Source organism: Leptonotus elevatus, chromosome 9 (assembly GCF_054856555.1).
Source record: "Leptonotus elevatus isolate MCC_2025b chromosome 9, RoL_Lele_1.0, whole genome shotgun sequence".
NCBI lineage: Eukaryota > Metazoa > Chordata > Actinopteri > Syngnathiformes > Syngnathidae > Leptonotus > Leptonotus elevatus.
The window spans coordinates 14,446,825-14,468,519 of record NC_141247.1 but is presented as its reverse complement, the minus strand read 5'-3'; the positions used below and the strand labels follow the sequence as shown (position 1 = coordinate 14,468,519).

The 21,695-nt window shown below is 39.3% G+C and overlaps 2 protein-coding genes across 2 annotated transcripts; both read left to right on the top strand.

Annotated features, from left to right (window-relative positions):
* The first annotated feature begins 2,309 nt into the window (after positions 1–2,309).
* Positions 2,310–10,243, top strand: klb (klotho beta). Its single transcript, XM_086084221.1, has 6 exons — positions 2,310–3,171; positions 4,315–4,831; positions 5,675–5,943; positions 6,027–6,283; positions 6,898–7,799; positions 9,474–10,243. Exons 1-6 carry the CDS (start codon positions 2,413–2,415, stop codon positions 9,866–9,868), a joined length of 3,099 nt encoding a protein of 1,032 aa, XP_085940347.1. The 5' UTR covers positions 2,310–2,412; the 3' UTR covers positions 9,869–10,243.
* A 2,944-nt stretch (positions 10,244–13,187) lies between these two features.
* LOC147168484 (ubiquitin-conjugating enzyme E2 K) lies at positions 13,188–19,894 on the top strand. The gene is made up of 7 exons (XM_086084225.1): positions 13,188–13,557; positions 14,134–14,227; positions 16,130–16,188; positions 16,299–16,381; positions 17,314–17,413; positions 18,641–18,769; positions 18,844–19,894. The coding sequence occupies exons 1-7, from the start codon at positions 13,495–13,497 to the stop codon at positions 18,916–18,918; spliced, it is 603 nt and encodes a 200-aa protein (XP_085940351.1). The 5' UTR covers positions 13,188–13,494; the 3' UTR covers positions 18,919–19,894.
* The last annotated feature ends 1,801 nt before the right edge of the window (positions 19,895–21,695 follow it).

The following is a 21,695-nucleotide window of genomic DNA, read 5'->3' as shown; positions in this document are numbered from 1 at the left end:
TATAAATATAGGCAATTACAAACGGATATTTTTTTAGGTTAGTAAGTTTCACATTTTTATTTGGGAGGGAAAATCTGAAAAGAAAAACATTATTGTCCAGTGTCATCGCTAATAATTTTCTCAAAAAGTAGGTTGGATAGGTTTTCTGTTATCAATACGGTGTTTGTCTTTCCCTAAAATACGGATTACTTCGGGGTAGGCTAACCAAAATAATATAAACCAAATATTGATAAAATAATTTGTGTTTTGGTTACCCTTGTAAGAAATCTATTATCATCAGTAGTTTCTATACTGTAAATATTTATCATCAATATTGCCTGGTTTATCATGACGTATGTATGATCACTACCACTCATTGACACAAGATGGCGGCAGCCGTCAGAAAAGCCATCCAAATGAGAGGACACTTCCTCTCAATATGATGCAGTGTACTTCTATCTACAATCACTGCAGAGCGAACCACACCTACAAACGCATTTGTAAATTAATACCTTCCCGATATTGCTAAACGGGGCATTATTATTTGTATCTAGCCACGCAGTGAAGCCTACATACCCCAGTTGAAATGACTTGTGAGCGTGGCATTGTGTTTTTGTAATACCAAAAAGTGACTTCATTTTAAACTTCATCCACCATGAATGTGACCTTTAACCTGTACAATGCATTAAAATTCACTTAAAAATAACTGAGTTAATGTGGTTGCACAGGTGTGCACACTCTCATAATTGGACAGTTATAACGCATATACAGTATGCGAGTACCTATCTACCTACCTACTTACCTACCTACCAGGCCACTCTTGTGCAACTTTGTTGAGCTTTTTCTGTAGTAATAGTGGCAGCTGCCCAACTGAATGAACATGTCTGCTTCTTAGCTCATGATGCAGTGTTTCCCGAGCAACTACACTGTTTGCTCTCCACACCTACACACACTGCCTTAATGAGAAAGCTGCCCTGACCTGAAGGCTTAATTAAAGACAGTGACACATACAGACAGGTGGACATTAAAAAACACACACGCACTTTCCAGCAATGTGAGCCTGGGTTAGTGACTGAAAAATAGAGCAAAATTAAATAAAGTTATATGAGCTGGTAACCTTGTTGTCACCCGTCATGCTTTTATTGAATCTGGAGGGAACACCGTGAGCGGTTTTTAGTGCCAATTGGCCATAAGATTGTCAGAAGAAGTATAGTTTTTCATCAAGTTGCTGTCAAAATCCTATTTACGCTCCTTCCCTTAATAAATGTCCCTCAAGGCATCACAGTTAATGTGAATTGATTGAAGCTCATATTTGCAATTTGACTCAAGACATTTTGGAGGCCCCCAAATAGCACACAAAGAATAATGCAGTGGTGCTCTGAGTCGATACAAGTTTGATTTGTCCTATGAGCACGCTCGTAACTCAAATCACGTGTATCTCAAATCTCCTTTCCCCATTGAAATTAATATAAATGCCATTAATCTGTTCCAGTCTCACATTTTTTAAGCAAACTTAACAAAAAAACATTTTTATTTCTTGAATAGCCCCTTTGCTGCTCTTTCTGATGTGCCCGCTTTGGCCACGTGGGGGCAGTGTAAGACGGACATATGGATATACTGTTCATTGAGGTTTTGCTTGTTTCTGCTCCTCGCAGAGGATAAAGACTACATGACTGTGAGTACTGTTTTATTGTCTTATCGGATACTGAAACTTTTGTGTTCAAATATTTGTTGCTTAAAGGGTTATATGAAGTTGAATCATTTGTATCTCAAGCCGGCACTGTATTGTATATTGTGGTGTTTTGAGATACAGGTGACTTTTTGAGTTTTTCAAGACACAAGGTATGTCTGTATTACACTGTGAATGCACACACACCAGAAGGAGTAACACAATATCCACTGAAGTGAATAGAATTTTTGTGTGTGCAAAAACTGTTATTTTTCCCCCCTTTTACTTATGTTATAAATTATAATATTATGGAGCACAATATTTCTCATAGAAATCATTGCAAACTAATTGTAAGGATTAATGGCATTTCCACTTATTTCACTGGCAAAAGAGCTGAGTTACGAGCATGGTCACTGGACAAATTAAGATCATATGTCAAGGCACCGCTGTAATTAAATGATGTACCTCAAAGTGCCGAGTCGCCTTGTGACGATACATTACTAGGTAAGATGGAAGCCTCTCATAGTGACACAAGCAAGGTGGTTGATTATCAGTCAACCTTTGCATGTGCGAACGCGTGGGAAGGCGGGGCTGAGTGGCCACACGAGTGCACTGAGAGGGATGTCTTGCCAGATTTACAACGATCACACCGCTTCACATATTCCTCTCTCCGGACTATGGTCATTTCTCCCCTGCCCTCCACCGACATGGATCTATTGTTCCCAAAAAGAACAATATTTCACACTGAGACTACCTAGCACTTCATGTGGATTTCTGGAATAAGCATGCTGGACGATCCACCCCATCTCATCATTCAGTGCCTCTTACTGTCCTTGTGGTTGGTGAACAGTTGTCACCAAGTGGCTGGCGCTCTCGGCGATGGCAGGCAGATGTGGCAGAAGCCCAAGCCGGTCGCTATCAGTCTAGAACAATCCTTTCTTCATGATACATTCCCCCCAGGATTCCTTTGGGGGTCCGGGACGTCCGCCTTCCAGACTGAAGGATCCTGGGATCAGGATGGAAAGGGTGCATCCATCTGGGACCATTTCACCCGATCCAAGATGGACAAAGTGGCCAGTGACAGCTATGCTCGCTGGGAAGAAGATGTGCAGGCGCTTGAATATCTGGGGGTGAAGTCCTACTCGTTCTCCCTCTCATGGCCCAGACTGTTCCCTGACGGGAATGCTACAGGTCCTCCCAGTGAACCTGCTGTGGAGCACTACAACCTCCTCATAAACAGGCTGGTGGAAAAGCAAATTGAGCCCATCGTTACCATCCATCATTGGGATCTGCCGCTGGTCCTGCAGGAGGTGTACGGAGGATGGAAAAACGACACGCTTACTGGATTGTTTGAGGACTACGCTGACTTTTGCTTCCGTACATTTGGAGACCGTGTTAGGTACTGGCTTACAATGCATAATCCATACCTGGTGGCTGTACAAGGGTATGGCATGGGGATGCATGCCCCTGGGGAAACAGGGGGGCTTGCTGCCTCTCTTATTGTGGCCCACAATTTGATTAAGGTAATGAGTTATTTTCATCTTTTCCTCCCATCATGAGCCAGTAAAAGCACAAGTTTGTTGACATAAATTCACATGTATCTGTTATTTTCTTGTCAATAAACAAGACGTTTTATGAGGTCTAAAGTCCAGCATGTCCGTACAGTGTGTGACAGGAAGTCATGGAGATATGCCTCAATAAAAATCACTCATGTTTTTGCCATTTAGAGCGCTGCACAGCTGTTGTGTGTTGACGCTCAGATGAGAAAATGATCATTATCGTGTACTTGTTAGGTCGAGTCTGATTACCACATCTGTTACTCAAGTCACCGTCGGTGGCGGTCCTAATTTGAATGGAACCGTTGAGAGACCAACCGTCACAAACAACATGGACGCACCAATAAAAAAAAACACTTATATATTCTCTGAAATAATATTTTTGAATGAATTAAAATATAATAAATAAGAATACAGTAGTTCCTCACATTAGGGATTATTTACTAAATTGCGATGAAATCCGTGATTCCCAACCAGTGTACCATGCTGTGAGAGGTCATCAAGTGTGTGGTAATTTATCCAGTGTCACTTATTTGGACCTAAAAAAATAAAATAAAATGAACCCAATTTTTTGTTGTCGCTAATGACATAGAGTAACAGGCGGATTAAATGATAAAATGCTCTTCCACTAGATGACAGAAGGTACATAAATAACCTATGTATCCACTTTTTTTGTAAAGTGGTGTGCCGTCACATTTTTTTCCAATGTGAAATATGCACCTTGATTTAATAAAGGTCGGGACACTTTGCACTAAATAAAATAAACTAAAGTGCAATTTGCCTTTTGCAAAGTACAACTGGCTGAAGTTACACAATGGCACTTCTGTGGTTATATAAACATTGTTAGGTTAATAAATATGACTCTCAACTGATGTCATCACTCTACACACACACAGTGGCTAATGCTAAGGCTAATTAATTAACAGCTGGCTAACTTTACATCCTCATTCGGGGGGGATGCTGGAATGGATGAATGGCATTTCCATTCATTTCAATGGGGAAAGTTGACTAGACATGTTTTGAGTGTGGTCATGGAACAAATCAAGCTCACACACCAAAGCAAATGATTGATTAGGTAGAATAATGTTGTGTTTTTTGTGTGATTTACAGGCACATGCCAAAGCCTGGCACACATATGACACCCACTACCGCCCAACTCAGAAGGGTAAACTGTCCATTGTTTTGGGCTCCCACTGGGTTGAACCTCAAAAAGGCCAAACCACAACAACCACCAGTGTCGATTTTTGTCAGCAGTCAATGGAAGCTGTTCTCGGTTGGTTCGCCAATCCCATTTTAGCCGATGGAGATTATCCATCATCTTTGAAAATCAAGCACGGCGGCCTTCTGCCCATATTTTCTACCGAAGAGAAGCAATGGGTGAAGAACACGGCTGATTTCTTCGCCCTGTCCTTCGGGCCAAACAACCTCCGCCTGGGCAGAAACCTGCCCCATTTTGGCCAGGCCGTGTCTCCAGACTTGAGGCGCATTCTGGGCTGGATAAAGCTGGAGTATGGGGACTTGAAAGTTCTGGTGGCTGAGGGCGGATGGTTCTCTGAAGCTAACGTGGGAAGAGAGGACACAGTGGCCATTTACTTGATGAAGAGATTTATCAACTGTGTATTACAAGGTAAGCAGTAAGGAAAGAAACTAAGTGAAAAGAAATATTAAAATTTTAGTTGTAAATATTTTTTGCATCTTTGCATGTCAATAAAAACAAGCTATTTTTATTTTTTAATTTTAATTTTAATTTTAATTTTAATTTTAATTTTAATTTTAATTTCAATTTCAATTTTAATTTTAATTTTAAATGTAAATTTTAATTTTAATTTTAATTTTAAATTGTAATTTTAATTTTAATTTTAATTTTAATTTTAATTTTAATTTTAATTTTATTTTAATTTTAATTTTATTTTAATTTTAATTTTAATTTTAATTTTAAATTTTAAATTTTAATTTTAAATTTTAAATTTGAATTTTAATTTTAATTTTAATTTTAATTTCAATTTCAATTTCAATTTCAATTTTAATTTTAAATTTTAATTTTAATTTTAATTTTAATTTTAATTTTAATTTTAATTTTAATTTTAATTTTAATTTTAATTTTAATTTTAATTTTAATTTTAATTTTAATTTTAATTTTAATTTTAATTTTAATTTTGATTTTAATTTTAATTTTAGGAAAATAAATTGTCATGGGCGGTGCACTAATGTAGGACATGGGTGTCTCAACCACACCAATTAGGCAAAATAGGCAGATGCTAAGGAAGGACTCTTGGGTTTTCATGGGGCACCACAAATTCAGGATTTTTTTTTTAACCTTCAATATAATTAAATTTAAACTAGTTGTTTAAAAAAAGGAAAAAAGAAAGGTACAGGTTGTTTCAAATGGCCCCCAGGCCATACTTTGGGCCCCCTGCTCTACTATCACCACACATGTAACTTCATCTTGTTGCTGTGTTTTGTGTTCCAGCTGTCCGCTTGGATGGGGTTCGGTTGCTAGGCTACACTGCGTGGTCACTGGTAGATGGCTTTGAATGGAACTACAACTACTCAGTCCGCCGGGGGCTTTTCTACGTTGACTTCTCGCATCCTAATCGAACCAGGACGCCCAAAACTAGTGCTCAGTATTACAGGCGGGTTATTGCTGACAATGGTTTCCCCCAAGCGGAGCCCTCCAGAGAGGTTAAAGGTCGTTTCCCTTGTGATTTTCAATGGGGTATTGCTGACTCCACCTTGCAGGTAACTGCATCCCGATAAAATGGATTGAGACAAATGCAATCACCCTCATCCATCCATCCATTTCCCCCTCTCTCTCTTGCTAGGCCCGCTTTTACCCCTTCTCCCCCCAATTTACAGATCCAAATGTGTACACTTGGAACTGGACAGGCGATGGATCATTGCATGCAGTCCCAGGGGTCAAGCTTCATACTAATCGCTCCCAGTGCACAGATTATCTGGCCATCCGTAGTCATCTTTACCTTTTTGCATCTACGGGGGCAACGCACTACCGCTTTGCTCTAAACTGGTCTCTGATCTTACCACATGGAGACCTTTCTAGTGTGAATGTGGAAGCACTGAGGTAAGAATGCAGATTGACTGAAAATGAACTCCCTATTTTTCAAATACATGATGGTTATTTCTGTACCAAAACAAAAATCCAAAACAAGAAGCTATGTTTTTCAGCCCACAAGGGCGCAAACTATATACGGTCATTATATGTTAAAAATGAATTTATTGATGGACTTCCTGCATTACACTGTACTCATTAAAAGTTAGCAATATGGGGCTTTGGGGTGAAGTTTTAGGATGAACCTAAAATGTGTTATAACCACCTGTGAACCGTAAACTTACTTTGACCTCTTTTGAATGCACATATCTAACTTTTGACCCAACTTTGAGTCAAGAAATAGGTCTTTCAGCGTAAAACAACTCATACATATTAGTCAAATCCTTTACGTGGTTCCAAAAATTGGGTCATTGACATTGACGGCTACTGTACAAAGGGGCATTTTGAGTGGAGTGAATGCTATTTTCTGTCCGTTTGGTAATAGCTACCTATTGTGAATTATGCCGTTCAGCTCCTTTGTTAATTGCAATTTGTTGAAAAAGTGGAAAAACACTAAACAGTTTCTTTCAACTTTCATGCAAAACAAAAATAAACTTTCTATGTATTTCAACATTTATGTTTAAAAGGTACTACCGCTGTGTCCTCACCGAGCTGAAGAAACTGGACCTAGAAGCTCTCGTTATCCTCTATTACCCGACGCACAAAGCTCCACATCTTGGCTTGCCTGGCGCCCTGCATGCCTCTGGAGGTTGGCTCAACTACAGCACAGTGGAGGCCTTTCAGGCATATGCATCACTATGCTACCAGGAGCTGGGCTCCTGGGTCCATTACTGGATCACGGTGAACGAGCCAAACAGACTGACGGATATTTATTCCGATGCGAATGAGCAGCACCGGGCTGTCCATAACCTCCTTTTGGCTCATGCAAAAGCCTGGCGGCTCCATGAGCGTGAGTACTCTCGTCAGCAGGGCGCTATGGTGTCACTGGCGCTACACGCCGACTGGGCTGAACCCGCAAACCCATTCCTCCTGGAGTCACATGCAGCAGCGGTTGAGCGATTCCTTCTTTTTGAACTCGCTCGCTTCCTGGACCCGTTGCTGCGGACTGCAGATGAGGAGAAGCAGGGCAAAGGAGACTACCCTCGAAAAATGAAGTCTTACTTGAATGAGCGAGCCCGACTTCCTACTTTTACCAAAACTGAAAGGGAGGAGCTGAAAGGTGCATTGAGTTTCATTGCGTTGAATCACTTCACCACCCGCCTGGTTGCTCCTTTTCCAAATAATGTACAGCAAAACCATCCTGGCAATCATGACTGTCTTATCCTCTCTGATCCCACCTGGCCCTCCTCCAGTCTGGGCCAAGCTCTCGTCCCTTGGGGGCTACGAAAGATGCTGAGCTGGGTGACTGATCGCTATGGACGGGCTCGACCTATCATTATCACAGCAAGTGGGGTTGATGACCAGGCTCCTGTCCAGGATAGCATGAGGCAACACTACATAAAAAGTTATCTGCAGGAGGCTCTTAAAGGTCAGCCTTTTAGTTTCCATGGAATATTTCCTCTGTGGTGACTAATAGTATGAAATAGAACTTATTCATATTCATATTCATATTCATATTCACTTATAGATTTTATTTTATTTTACAAATCCCAGTTGAATGTTACTGGAAAAACTGACAAAAACAAAAGATGATTAAACATTGTACTGTATATTTAAACATCAAAATGTTAAGTTAAGCCAAATATTCCGCAAGGTCTGCTAACAAATCGCTAACAATGCAAAATTCATAGAGTGGCTAGTTGGAATTAACATAGATGTAATAATTATAAACAGCTGCTATTTTTACACACATGGAAGCAGCATCACATACAACAAAACAAAACATTTGAGGTGACATTAACGCCCACATTTTCTTTACAATAACATGTTCCATTCAGCCCAATTAGTCTAAACACGGTATTGTGATTAATATATTTGTGAAAAACGAATAAAGCAGCAAAATCCACCCATTTTTACCCATCTTGGGGCAAAAAATGACATCACAGTTGCTCAGGGCTCAGGTAATGACCAATCATGGATCAACTAGCGAATGTCACATGACCAAACTTACATTGTCGAAAACAGGTGAGCTGTGATTGGTTGTTACCTATGTCCTGAGCAACGATGACCTCATCTTCAGTTGGCAGCACGTGGCAAAATGGCCGCTCACTGTGATGGATAAAAACGTGTGGATTTTGCTGCATTGTTTATATTCCACAAACGCTATATTAATCAGAATGCCATATTTAGAATAGTGGGGATGCAAAAGACATATTACTGTAAATACATTTAAATTGAATAATTATTTAAATTATTATTATTATTATTATTACTTAAAGGAGAAGTCAACCTTAAACATTTCCTGACAATAATATGTTATATGTGACCTCACTAGTCTAAACATGACATTCTGATTAATATTACATTTGTGCAATATGAGTTATGCAGCAAAATCCAGCCGTTTTTATTCATCTCAGGGGGCGGCCATTTTGACACTTGCTGTCGACTGAAGATGACATCACAGTTGCTCAGGGCTCAGGCAATGACCAATCACAGCTTACCTGTTTTCTGAAGCTGAGCTGTGATTGGTTGTTACCTGAGATCTGGGCAACTACGATGTCATTTTCCCTCCACAGCAAGTGACAAAATGGCTGCCTTCTGATATTGACAAAAACAGCTGGATTTTGATGCTTAACTCATATTCCACTACCACCAATGCAATATTAACCAAAATAACGCATATTGTCAAGATTTTTTGTTGTTTTAGTACTTAGTAGTGATGAAAAGAACTGCTGCCTTAAAAAAACTACTTTCCTCTGCTGGCCCAGAAGTAATGTTGATTTTCACTCCTGTGTAATGTACTTTCAGCATGGATTAGAATGATGTTGACGCCCAGGAAAAGCTCGACAAGCAATATAGATTTTATGGCTATATTGCCGCCTCCTATAAACTTCCATGGAACCATAAAGATGATAAAAAGTGGGAGGGCAGAGAAACAATGGAGAGATGAATTAGATTAGTTTTTTATACCTTGCCCTTTATGGCCATTTGCTCACCTACATTGCACCTGCAGCGAACTAGCATATTTAAATCTATAAGATAAACAAGATGAAGGAATAAATGGATGACAAATGAATATTTCTGTTTCTCCATGTTTCTTCAGCACGCCAGTTGGATGGAGTCAACCTGCAGGGCTTCTATGTATGGAAGCTGCAAGATGATCATGTACCTCAGTATGGTCTTTTCAGCTCGACCCACCACCAATCCAAAGCAAAGGCCTCCATTGACTTCTACAGACGAATCATCACTCGAAGCGGTTTCCCCAAAGACGAAACCGCGCACACGTGTCGCTCCAGTGAGGTCCGGCCAGTGTGTTCCTTATGCGTGTGGGTGTCCAAGAACAAGGCGCTGACGGTCTTTGGCTGCTGCCTCATGCTCACAGCTGTCATCTTCACCGCGCTGGTCTTTTCCACCATCATTACCAGGAGAAAGTACATAAAAGGGCGGAAGAGCAGAGTGAGCATTATGAGCAGGAGAAGAAGAACAAGGGTGCAGTAATGTGCTCATGTGCGTTAAACACAAAACAGACTCATATAATGTACATTAATTGAGGGGTTTCAAAATTGACCCCTGGGGGTCCATGAGCTGTGCCTTGATGGGCCACAAAATAATTGGCGAATGACTAATATGCAGCAGAAACTGGTAGTCCAATTTTCTCAAAGGTGTCTTTCCAGAAAAAAAGGCATAATATTTCAAAAATAAAGTTGTACTTTTATAATTCACGCTAAAGTAGGACTTTATCCTAGAACAATATCAATTTTCATCACAACAAAAACGTCTTTGTTCTTGTTTTTCTCAACAACAACAAAAATATATATGAATTTGTTATTATGACTTCCCCCCCCCTAAAAAAATAGGCAACTTTGTAACTACATTGGCATTAGCAGTGAGTAAACGGTGTTAGTTATGTTTAAGTGATGTTAGGATTATGATGGGGTCCTTGTAAAAATGACTGCCCTGTAAGGGTTCCCTGGACCCCAAAAAGTTGACACACATATAATACAGCAAAAACTGTAATTGCAGTTATAGCAAGAATTGTTCAAATAGTGAAATTTGATACATGTACTTTCCAGATTTCACTCTTTTTAAAATACTGCTGGCAAAAATTCCAGGTTGTGGCCCTAAAATCCAAGATGTCTGCCCCCAAATTATTGTTGTTTTAATTTTTTTTACTCAGAATGTATTGCATTGAAGAAGTTGAATATAAAGTTTGGTATATTTTGGTTGCCAAGTGCATGTCTGGATATATTATGCTTATTGAGATACAGCGTATAGGTACTTTTGTAGACTTTAGAGTGCTTTTTTTTTTATGTGAGAATTTGGCATTTTCACACCCTGTTTTTTTCCAGTATGATTCCTAGTATTACATAAAATTCCAAGGCCATGATGGTGTTTAAATGGCTGTCATTAACTTGAAGTCATCATATCTTGTGAATTTTTGTCAAGTAGGCCTATATCTAGAAATGTATAGTTTATGAATTTCATATGCCGATAGATTTACAGATTAGAGTGAATGTCAGCACCCAAACAGTCAGTCATCTGATCTAGATTATACTAAACTTTGTTAGATTTGTATTCAATTGTAGTATAGTTTAGTTTAGTGCCCCGAATGCCGTCTGACAGCCCCATATCCATTAGCTAGTAAGCCATAGTTATTAGGTGGTCGATATAGTTAGATAGCCCCGCCTGGTTTGACTGGGAATGCCAGTGTGGGATTGCTGAGCGATGGGCTTGATGACACTGGACTTAAATGGCAGTGGATGAATGATTGGGATGGGTGTAGGTTAACTGGTAATAACTGAACCTAGTTGTATCCGGGAATTTGTCTTATTTTAGGTGGTAAATGGATAGCCCCCCGGCCTTTCTGAAAACCAAAGATCAAATGGCAGATTCATACTCCATGTGTGCAAACAGACAAACTGACTGGTGTAAATGTTGTCTTTATCAAAAAGATAGAACAGACGAAGTCCAAGTATCATCTCAAACTCATTACATCCTTGATCATGATAGCTATGCCATGATGCTGACTACCATCATAACAAAGCTGCGATGTTTTTGTATATCAAGACGTGACAATGTCTCCCCCTGGTGGAACCAATACAAACAGCTATTTTTCCTCATCATATTTATTGCCTATGACAAGTGACATCAATTTGCCATTCATGTAAAGAGTTTTTCCAATACAGATACAGAAGGCTATCTACAATTCAGTTGCAGATGTCCACTAATGAATTACGAATACATGCAACTGAATTGTAGATATCTGTAACCCTAGTTTGTCATACAGTATCGTAACACATATCCAGTCTTGTTAGCCTGTTAAATATTTAGAAGGTTTGCCATGTAGAATCACTTTTACTCCATTTACATTTTATCTCAGGAAAACTATAGACAACAAGGGTGTGCTCCAAAGTATTGGAACTGCAAGGTCAATTCCTTTATTTTTGTTGTATACTGAATATCCAGTTTCAGTTTCGTTAACAGAATTGTTTTTTGAATTTTAGTTTTAGTTTTTTTCGTTAGTTTTAGTTAACTAAAATAACCTTGCTCCAAACTACATCATGCCACAAGAAAAAGGCCCAAAACACATTGCCAACACAACAAAAGACTTCATCAGGGAGAAAAAGTCGAAGGTCAAAGATTGGCCATTTTACCTTCTGAAGAGGCGACTGAAGGGAGAATCCCCTTAGAAACAAACAAATACTGAAAAAGGCAGCAGTAAAGACCTAGAAAAGCATTTCAAATAAAGAATGCAACAGTCTGGTGAAGTCAATGGGTTGTAAGCTTTTGACGCAGATAAGTAATGGTTCTGCTCTCAATTATTAAACATCACTGTAATAATAACGGTTCCAATAATTTTGTTCAAAAAATGGGTGGTTCTTTGTCCTGAGTTGTTTAACACATCTAGATGTAAATAACATGAAACAAAAGCTGGGATTCTGAACTTTTGGCTCATATTTATCTTTTGATTTGAAAGCCAAATGTCTTCAGTATACAACAAAAGCGAATAGTTGACCTTGTCGTTCCAATACTTTTTGGGGGGGTTGTATGGATTATTATTATTGTTATTATGAATCAATACTACGTCAGGCAGTAATTAACCAATGACAGGAGACGCCGAGGATGCCTGTGTGCGTCACATGGCTCGCTCTCAGTCAGACTTCATGCAGTTTGCCATTAAAATGTTTTCGTTTCTTCCAAGCCTGTAAAACAACACGCGCTATTCCAGTCTTCTTGCTTGCCTCAAACACTTGGTTGGTTTTGTAAGGAAGCCTCATACTATTATGTGAGTAAAAAACAACAACATTGTTATTATTATTATTATTATTAGTAGTATTATTATTATTACATTCCTTAACACGTCATGACCTCAAATTCATTTGTAATGTCCTCTTGGAATCTCCAGCATCCATGTGGGTATCCTCCGTCGGTCAAGTATTTACTGATACATTTCTGCACAATAAAAACGGTTTAAAATTCGCTGGTCTTGCAGTCTTGTCACTTGGGTCCATACCACTAATAGTATCCTTGGAGCTGTAGTAGTTAGTTGCATACCAATGCCATCTACTAAAGCAATCAGAATGAGAAAATGTGTTTTTGTTGATTTTTGGTGAATATTTGTGATCATTTGTGGTCTTTTTTTTTTGTCCCTTAAATGTCCTCAAATTGTCCATAATGAAAGATATGATCAATATTGGAGGTGTAGTAGTTAGTTGCTTTTCATTCCCAGTTACTACAGCAGTTAGAATAATAAAATAAAATAAAAACTTTATGGTGATTTGATGATACGTCACCCTGGAGAATGTAATTTGTAGACGGTCCCTAAGGTAAGACGGTAGGAGTGAATATCAAACATCGAACGTCAAGCCAACTTTTTCTCGCTCACACATAGTCGTAACGAATTAAAACACTACGCGGATAAACGGACCATTAGTCCCGGTGCGCTCCAGGAGCACAACAGCAGCAGCAGCAGCAGCAGCGGTAGCGGTTACTTTCGGAGGTTGTTCCCTACAAAGCTCTGTGTTCCTGTGGGCACGACAAGCAAGCTAACGTTCGATCGCCAGGCCCGGACAGACAGCGGCGAGGAGGCCCCAAACCGCACTGGGAAACCGGGTGGAACAATCATGGCTAACATCGCAGTTCAGAGGATAAAACGCGAATTCAAGGAGGTGCTCAAAAGCGAAGAGGTCAGTCGACTCGGTTACCCGTTTGATTGTTTTGCTTTTCTTTGTCTTGGCCGGCTATGATAGGAAGAACGCCACTTGACGCGTCGCTGGCTCAGCTGTCAGCTAACCTCCGGATAGCTTAGCTCGAGCTAACTTGTGTGCTGCCGTTCAGCTTCACTAAAGTAGCTTTTAGCCGCTGTTGTTGAAGTCATGTGGACAGCTTGGCGACTCGCACGCCGTTCTAAAAACCCAACTAAGCACATTTCGTGAGGAAATAAAACCGTATTTTACACGGCGTGCATGAGCTAGCGCATTATTAGCGTATGGTAACTGCTAGCTCAGTTAGCCATCAAAGAGTTCAATAAAGTCCCGTGTCATTCTCATTCACGTGTTATTTAGATTATTGTTTATTTGTGCCACAAATGTGGACAGGGCTCTCAACAAGTTGGGGGCTAACGGTTGAAATAGCTGTTGCTCGTGGTGTGGGGTGTCATTTTTATGCTGCATAGGCAGGTTTGTGTTTTGACAGCAAGCTCAATTAACGCTTTCCAGCCTGTCTGTCTTGCTCACTGCTTCTTTGCTTCTTCACCGTTTCAGACGAGCAAAAACCAGATTAAGGTAGATCTGGTGGACGAGAACTTCACAGAACTTAAGGGGGAGATAGCAGGGCCACCCGATACACCATATGAAGGTGAGAGGCCTCTGAAGACTTTGTTTTGACAATATGCCACTGAATGCCATAAGGTGAGAAGCTTCAGGAGACTTGGTTGGTGACATCAGTCTTGCTTCCATTACAGTCATTAACTTCATTTTTCACAAGGCCTTGCAAAATGACACTAAACTTCAAAGTGGCCCTGTATGTGTGCTGAAGTCATCTTGATTTCTACAACACAAAATCCGAACCGGAGTGTCTGCCAAGCTTGAAATGTGTCTAAAATGGTAGACATTTTCTCGCCCTGCATCCACATAGCACCTTTTGATCTTCAACTATGATTTTATGTCCAGTCTAACCTGGTTTTGACACTGCAGCATCTGACCCTGTACACATACACAAATTAGATAATATCTGACAGATACTTTTTAAATACAGTAGTACCTTCACTTTCATGTTGAATTTATTCTGTGACCAAGCTCGTAACTTAATATATTTGTATACATCAATTTTCCCAATTTAAATGAGTTGAAATTCATTTTCTATTGAAGTTTTAGCTCCTCTAATAAAACATTTGTTGTTGTTGATATTAGTAAATCAAAATCACACTGTATAGCCTGTAAAGCAAATAAAACAAAATCTTAACAGAATTGGAAAAAAAATCAACCAGTTTTAAAATGCAAGTTCTGTTCATTGAATCGACTAAGCGACTTTATTACTATGCGCAATTTTAGCTTGAAATCAATTAATTGCCAATCACTTGCTTAGTGATTAACATGGCTCCCTAAACATCAACAGGTGATTGGCGCCTCAAGCGTGTGGAATATTGTACTTAAAAATGAGACTGATAGCAGCGTCACTTGTGAAACTTGCAGTCTGTTGCATTGTATTTTTCACTAAATGCATTTCTGTCACAACGAAAAGACACAATATACTGTACTTTTGTTTTGATGACAAAATGAAGACAAGTGGTGGTTGATAAATAAACTTTTCATTGTGAAAATGTCACAAACATTTAATGTTGCCAACAACTAGTGTTTTGCTCAAGCCTTTATCTCATAGACCAGTGTTTCCCCAACCAGGGGGGTACACAAGCACATTGCGAGGGGTACGATGAAACATTTGATATGAGTTTGATATGAAATTATGAGTAAAATCAGTATTGTCTGTTATTTGATAAACCCATCAATATATGCTATTTGTGCGCTCCAACTTGTTTTCTTGGGAAGACATAACCTGTGGCACAACATTGCCTAAATCACAATGGCCGCATGTCAGCTTTCGCCGTGTTAAACATCATCAGATTGCTGACAAAAAGAAAGTTAAACTGCTGTAGTGGATCTGAATATTCTTGTTAAGTATTTCATGGCAACGTATTTACAGTGGACCCGCATACTCGCTTTTCGGAAACTGCACATTTGCAGACCCCCTCCCTAATTTATTTTTCAATATTTAAATATCCAATCCATTATCTGTTTTTTGAAATGTAACATTAGGAAATAAAGAGTTAGGTCCATCATATTGACTAAAAATATTCTATCCCAAACTGAATAAAGACAAAAGTTCCCTGTGTGCAGAAATACGGTCGGTAGTCAGAATAAAAGCTTTGTTTGCATTTGGTCAAATGTAACTTGTGGTAAATTGCATAATTTTATTACCGTTTTACAACAAACTCAGGCAAGTTTGTGACAAATCTCCCTGAGTGCATTAGCATTAAGCTAGTTTACGGCTAACACACTTACTGTAAACAATCTCAATTAAAATATACCTGAACAGACACTTAATCAACATGATACACGATACAAAGCATAACGGCAACCACCCCGCAGTATCGTGATAATTATTGTGCCATGAGGTTCATGTCGCAATAATGTCGTATCATGACGTTTGAGTATACTAGTATTTATTGATGAATTCATGATCTTTGTTCCTTTCTTTCAGGGGGTAGATACCAACTAGAAATAAAAATTCCAGAGACATATCCTTTCAATCCACCCAAGGTAGAGTGGTCTACTCTTAAGTATCATGTAATGGTCGCTCCCTAAATTTACAAATGACATGTAAGTGCATGTTTTCTTTCTTTTTCTCTCTCCACCATTCTATCACGCAGGTACGGTTTATCTCAAAGATCTGGCATCCCAACATCAGTTCAGTCACAGGTGCAATATGTTTGGACATCCTCAAAGACCAGTGGTGAGTCTGCTTCTCAACAGCGTCGCATATTGCCCACACAAGCCAGACATGCAAGTCTAACCAGTCGGCCATATCCGGACAGTAGGATGCACTCGGTATATTCTAAAAGTAACTATATGGCCAGCATTGCGCTTGCACTTGTCCGAAATGCTTTTAGTGTCTTTAATAAATTAACGGTGAAGAATGTCAAAGTGGCTGTTGCTTTTTTTGATTTTTTTTATGAATGCAGCGGTGGAAAAGTTTGGGCAACCTTGGTTGAAACAAACAAAGCATTTGGCTGAGCACTGTGCGATAACTGTACTACCTTTTTTCTAATACAAGCACAATCACAATGAATTTGCACTTTTACTTTTAATTCATATAGATTATAATTTATTGTGAAACTACTTGTACTTGATTGATTTTAAGGTTTGAAAATGTTCAACATATCTGAATATAACTACATTCAGTTCCAGTATTTTCTTAAGAAGAGCGCTATAAACAAAAATATGCAAAATTGTGTGAACATTTCATCTTCCTTCTGCTTTAGATAATCTTATTTTTTTTCTAGCGGAATGTACCACATGTTCCAATTTGACCATTGAATGTCATCGCTTAAATCGTTAAAAATGCATTTGGGGAGAATAACCAAGCAGGAGCTTTTTTTTATTTTTAAACACATTGCTGCCCATAGAATGGATAAAAATCATCTCCAACCTTTGTTACACTTTTCATTTATTTATTGACTGATTTTTATAAAACAAAACAACATCCATCAATCCAGTATCTATTTTTTTATGCAAACACGTTTGTTTTTTAGATAACACACAAAAACAACACAGTGTTAAGATATGCTACAAGCTTTTCATTGTACCTGGACAGTTAAGTTAAATGTAAATATGAGCATCATGTGTGAGGCAATGTAAACAATGAACTGAATGTGAATCTTTCAGGGCAGCGGCCATGACGCTGAGGACAGTCCTCTTGTCACTACAAGCTTTATTGGCAGCTGCAGAGCCCGACGATCCACAGGATGCAGTGGTAGCCAATCAGGTCGGCGAGTATGCATGCTTCCGCAATTTGTTCACCCTTACGAATATTAATACTGTTAAGTACTTGTAAGGGGATGGAATAGAGCCAAATATTGGATTGGACGGACTTTTGTTCCAGACATCCATCGTTTACTCTAATCCTGCGACATTCACGTTAAATGACTTCATAGGTTTGTGAGACTATTTGAGCCAAATACTGATTGAGATTGAGTTAAGTTGCTTCAGTTCAAGACATTTTGAGGTGCGCCAAGTTAAAATGAAGGATAAAGGAACAAAAGTCAACATAGTCATTGAGCTGCCATAACATCAAGTACTGTTGAAATTGAAGTAGAAATCTGCCAACTGTGTTTTTTTGGTCATTTAATTCAGTTTTAGCAGACACCAGTGCTGACGGCAGCCTCTGAAAATATCAAAAAGTATTTTAGATTTTATAGATTTTTTGGGGGGCCTTTTTAAACCTTTTACTCTCCTTATAGTTATGCTCATTAGGAGGGGACGTAAACTTATATCCGACCTGCTGTTTATATGTGCCACTACATTAATCAGAACACCCGTTTTACAGCTCTGACATGCGAAGATTGATGTAAACATCACGGGATTAAATCAAGATGGAGTTCATGCATCTATTTAGCACATGAGTTGTGATCCTTTTAACACTTTTATTAAAGCAACAGCTAGATTTAAATTAAGGTAAAAGTAATTTGAAACAAGCTTTCCTGCCGCCGTATAGCTTTGGTAGGATGCTGCCATTTTGCAAGCGTGTAAATGACATCATTACGCATTTATGTCAAGATAGAGCATGCACAGGCTGGACACAGCGATCACTTTTCTGGGAGGCTTCTGTTTACGTTCTCCAATGTTTGAGGTAATAACGTTTTTAAAAATCCATCTGCGAGACACTTCTCTTTGCAAATATCCCACATTAGAACATGGAGATCTGCAGCTAATGAAATGAAGTGGAATTTGATAATTTTTCTGGCTAAATTCAGCGTCTTAAACTTTGTAGCTTTGTAGTCCGGAAATTACGATACCTCACGTCAGTTGTTTAATAACTTAAGTGTGTTACATTTGTGTTTAGTCTTTTAGACCTGACATAAGTGATGGTGGTACATGGAGAGCTAAGTCTTTTTTCAGACTTGGCATAGCAAGTTTGAGAACCACTTGTCTATAGAAAAGGAAATATGCCACCCATGAACCTCTTTCATGGAAATGCTTGTGTTTTCCACAGTACAAGCAGAACCCAGAGATGTTCAAACAGACAGCGAGGCTCTGGTCTCACGTCTACGCGGGCGCTCCCGTCTCCTGTCCGGAGTACACGCGCAAAATAGACGAACTTTGTGCCATGGGCTTTGAAAAAGTGAGCGTCACATGTTTAAAGAACCCCTGCTATATAATATGCTGTCTCATTTCTCATGTGCCTTTCTCCTCCAGAATGCAGTAATAGTGGCCTTGTCGTCAAAATCCTGGGACGTGGAGACGGCGACGGAGCTACTAATCAGTAACTGAATCTTGACGACAACTTTTACATCTTCCTCATTTCCCTCCCCCCTTCCTCACACACACACCATCGCGTTACCGCCATCTCTCAGCGTCTATCCCCGCGTCGCACCTTCTGTTTCACAGTGGACTCTGCCCCACCCGCACTCCCCCCTCCCCTCTGCTGTGCCACACGCTCCAATCAGTTGCTTGGCAAGCGCGCTGGCCTCCTTGACGGTCATTCAACATTCCGGTCAGTGCTACAATCAGAAGTCCGACCACTTAAGTCCCCGCTCTGTGACCCGGCTGTCATGTCTCCCAACAAGCGTTCGCCACCTATGCAGGCATTCACGTTCGGTTTTGGAAAACCTTTTTTGTAAGAGTCAGGCAAACTCTTTTGGACTCTCAGTTGTTCCAAGGCAAATGTCATTCGAAAAAAATGTAGACAACAACAACCCATATACATTCATGTGCCACTAATGGCATTAGTTATGGTAGCCTAGTGTAAATAAATTCCACAAATATGATTTCATCGAAAGGCAGGACGTTGAAATCATTTCGGCATAGACTTAACCGAGGCGTATTCCTTCTTTTCGATACCACATCAGCTCAAAGAACACATTCACGTGACACTGTTTCATACAAGTTTGGAACCAGGTTAATGTAATCCCACCAAAAAGAATTTACAGTGTAATGCTCTTATTTTATTTGCTCTCTTAAGCGGTCTGACATCCCCCCCCCCCCCCCCCACCGGTTCATTACTTGAATAAAACCACCTGTCTCTTCTCATGATATTTAAAACAAAAAAGGAAGGAAAAGAGTGTTTTATTTGGTTTTGGCCTTCTGCAGGAATATATTTGGATTCTTGTTTTTAAAAACTTAGAATAAACAGAAATGCAACCTCCAAAGTAAAAGAAAACGCGCAAGTATTGCGTCACCTTGACAATGCCAACAGATAAATGTGTCAAAAGATTCATCTGTAAATAAAGATAAAGTGTGTAAATTACCAGTTTGACTTTTTGTATTCTCTGAATATGTTTTTGTTCTGGATTTCTTGGCAAGAATGCATCCAGTACAGTACACAACAAACTTGAGGTTTTAGAAATGATGTTTAATCTTATATTTACCTTTTTTATGTGGACATTTGAGTTAAAAATGGGCAGAGACCCTATCAGCTGTAGAAAAAAATGTTGCAAAGAGGAAATTGCATCTGTCTCGTAAGAGATGTGAAATCAAAATTTAAAATGCATGCAGAAGTGCTAAAATAGATCAGGATTACTAGTGTCCCTCTTACAGTGATGCTGCATGTACACTTGTTTTCCTCTGCCATTGTGATCCTTGGCTGCAAAAAATATTTTTAGCATATTTAGAGCAGGAAGACGGCAGAGTTATATTAATCTATTGTAAAATACAGATCACCTTACATACGCAGGCGTGGAAAAGAACAGGGTGACAGATGGTACGCCTGCTAGCAGGTTGTGCCTCTTAGATCGTCTCCAACAAACCCTGGCAGTGGGCTTTATTTCAAGACACAGCAGCAGTGCAAGAGTGCCTAACCACTTATTAGCTACAAAGCACCTCAAACGACAAGAAAAATATGAATTTGCACTTGTGAAAATGACCCAGCTTTCCACAAAGGTACACCTGCACTATTTAATGAGGAACGACATAAGAACTAAATTAAACATACTGCCATAAAAGAACACTACAGATAATGAATTACACTCATTGTTGTGATGGCCCTCCGTGATCTATTTGAATTGTATCATGTAATCTTAACATTGACCAGTTTGATTTTTTTTCCCCCAAAAGACAATTTCATAGGAGGAATTGTTTTGTTGAATAACTTTTACAGTTGTCCTACAACGCTGTTGGTGTTCAGTGTATGAGTTTGCCTTCCCCATTCCGCTTGCGGCAAAACAGGATGAAGCACTCCCAAGGTCAGGTCACTATGGCATAGCCTTATGGCAGAAACAAAGCACCTAAAAATAGTAAATGTGTATACAGCAATGACTTGTTATACACAAGATGACTTCAAGAGCTACCAAAGACGACCATGTCCAATATTTGACCTTCTCCAAACTTTTGTCTAACTGTTCAGTGTTTCAGTACATTTTGCTGAAGGGCAAAATTCCCAACAGGTGTTTGATCCATGCAACGACTATTTGCTTTTCCTGGCTCAAATAGAATTTGCATTGAAACGGTTTTCTTCCTCATGCTGTTCACATCTTGACAGGGAAGTGCCTACTGAACTTAAAACTGTCATCAGCAAGTTTCAATAGTGATGAGACTGGAAGAGTTACAGAAAGGCATAAAGTGCACGTCCTTAAAAAAAAAAAAGAAGTTGCACAGGTGCATTGAACATTTAGAGAAATCCAGACTTGTAGAAAAGCAACATCATCAACAACACTTTAATAGTATGATGTTAAAAACTGAGAATCCAGAATTAAATCATTAAATTAAAACGTTTTAGTTAACCTCGTACACATTGTAGTGTGCTGTACTGTATTTTATATTCTATAATACTGCACTTAATGGAAAAAGTGAGTGTAATGACTTAAATAGAATATGAAACATTAAATAGATTGTGCATCATAATTTAATGCTGCAAGCCAATTTCTAGTGCTGCGCCTTCTACTTGGCCGGCCTTGGCCACCGGGAGGCAGTATCATGCAAACACAAATAAAGACACGCTTCTACTGCTACTGTAAGTGACTCAGAAAGGTGAGAGAGAGCTAGTTCTGTTTTCTACCCTCTTGTGTAGCTAATTAAGCTAATTAGCCTCGTAATGAGGTTACGGAGTCTTG